Here is a 2,144-nt window from a genome sequence, read left to right as displayed (position 1 = left end):
TTATATTTGTCCATTAAACCCAATGAATCCAATCAGCTACTTAGACTACAAGCATGTCTTAAAGACATAAAAACCTGGATGACCCTTAATTTTCTCCTGTTGAACAGACAAGACTGAGGTTTTGGTTTTGGACCTGAGCACCTTAGGAATGAATGTTTCAGTCTTTCTCCCTCCTTAGATGCATTAATCTGTCCTCCAGCTCTAATGTTAAAAATCTTGGTGTTATTTTTGATCAGGACATGTCTTTTATCCCCCACATTAAAAACGTTACTAGAACCTCCTTCTTCCACCTGCGTAATATCACTAACATTAGAAACATCTGATCTAAAGATGATGCAGAAAAACTGGTCCATGCATTTGTCACGTCTAGACTGGACTATTGCAATGGTTTATTATCTGGGTGTCCAAATACTTCTTTAAAACGTCTTCAGTTGATCCAAAATGCTGCTGCCAGAGTCTTAACTGGAGTTACTGGGAGAGATCATATCTCTCCAGTTTTAGCTTCTCTCCATTGGCTCCCTGTCAAATCCAGAATAGAATTCAAAATCTTACTTCTAACCTACAAAGCTCTCAACAACCTAGCTCCATCTTATATTACAGACCTTATTGTTCCATATTTTCCTAACAGAGCACTTTGCTCTCAGGCTGCAGGTTTACTTGTGGTTCCTAGAGTTTCCAGCAGCAGAATGGGAGGAAGATCTTTCAGTTCTCAGGCTCCTCTCTTGTGGAACCAACTTCCAGTTTCTGTCCATGAGACTGACACATTGTCCAGTTTGAAGACTTTCCTTTTTGATAAATCCTATAGTTAGGGTTGTTATGCTGCTATAGACTTAGACTACTAGAGGACAAACTGACCTCATCTCCTTAAATGAATTGTTAAAATTGAATAGTTTCATTTGATACTATTTCTATCTTAACATGTGATTCTTGACCTGCCATTGTGTATCTATTCCTACCAAACCCAGCCGGTGGAAGCAGATGGTCCTCTGGTCCTGAGCCTGGTTCTGCTAAAGGTTTCTTCCTCATGAGGGAGTTTTTCTTTCCACTGTCGCCTTCATGCTTGTTCAAGATGAGAGTTCAGTGATGGAGTTAAACTCAAAGCTGCTCCTCAGATAAATAATGTTCAATTATTATTTTATATTTGAATGTTTCTGTTCAGGCCCTGAGATGATTCTGTTGTGACTTGGAGCTTTAGAAATAAACTGAACTGAACTTGTGAGAAGCTGGTTGATGATCAATAAAGTGTTAAGATGATCAGATTCTCGAAGCACCACAGTACCTGAGGAAGGCCAGCTCCAACAATGGCTCCGCTGTGTATCATCGGACCTTCTTTCCCCACAAACAGACCTGAGAGGACAAACATGGAGTCAGAGGTGTCCAGAGCTCAACCTGGAGCAGGACAGGGATCCGGACTGTGAGCTTCAACATCAAACTGACACACGCCTCATTATCGGGTTAAAAGATCAAAAGTGGTCTGAAGTCTTCGTGTCCCAGCAGAATCAGGAGGATTTGTGCACAACAAAAAGAGATTAACATTAATGATTGTCAGCGATGCATCAGACAGGAGTCAGCTTTATAATCGTGAAAACGCTTCACTCAACACAAGAAGCTGGAGAAGATCCACAGCCGAGAAAATAAAGACCAGACGTTGTGTTACAAAAAACTTGTGCTGTTTGAATCAACATGCTCTGAAATCATCAAACTGATGAGCCCACACACAGACAACAAAATGAGCAGAGAGCTCAGCTGTTCACGTTTGTTAGTAAATGTGATAAAGTGAAGATGGTACTTCACCTCCGGCCACGCTGAACAGAACCCCAGCAGCTTTGCAGAGGAACGTCCTCAGCCGAACTATTCCAGGAATCTTCACTCCGTTCAAGTAACTTTTGATTTCTGGGATACCAGAACCTGCAGCCACCGGCTGACACACAGAAACAGAAGCATTAGTGCATTCATGTTAGAGACGTCACAGCACCGCACCAACGTTAAGGATCATGGTCTTCCTCCGTCCGTCATCGAGCTCAGGGTTCCCAGAAGTTCATGAAAACAAAAGTCCCACATTTTTCAATCCAGTTTATTTCTGTAGCTCCACGTGACAACAGAAGTCGTCTCAGGGCGCTGAACAGAAACATTTACATATTTTA

At 41.9% G+C, this 2,144-nt stretch overlaps 1 protein-coding gene across 2 annotated transcripts in view; it reads right to left on the bottom strand.

Annotated features, from left to right (window-relative positions):
- clcn6 (chloride channel 6) overlaps positions 1-2,144 on the bottom strand; it is a 25,812-nt gene that overhangs the window by 17,414 nt on the left and 6,254 nt on the right. For both annotated transcript variants that reach the window (XM_037684440.1, XM_037684441.1), the window contains 2 exons: positions 1,795-1,921; positions 1,280-1,347 (listed from right to left, as the gene is read on the bottom strand). In XM_037684440.1, the coding sequence (XP_037540368.1) occupies positions 1,280-1,347; positions 1,795-1,921 (195 nt within the window). The remainder of the gene's footprint in view (positions 1-1,279; positions 1,348-1,794; positions 1,922-2,144) is intronic.

This window comes from Nematolebias whitei, chromosome 11 (genome assembly GCF_014905685.2).
Source record: "Nematolebias whitei isolate Nwh7 chromosome 11, NemWhi1, whole genome shotgun sequence".
NCBI classification, from domain to species: domain Eukaryota; kingdom Metazoa; phylum Chordata; class Actinopteri; order Cyprinodontiformes; family Rivulidae; genus Nematolebias; species Nematolebias whitei.
This window is presented reverse-complemented; position numbering and strand designations above follow the sequence as displayed.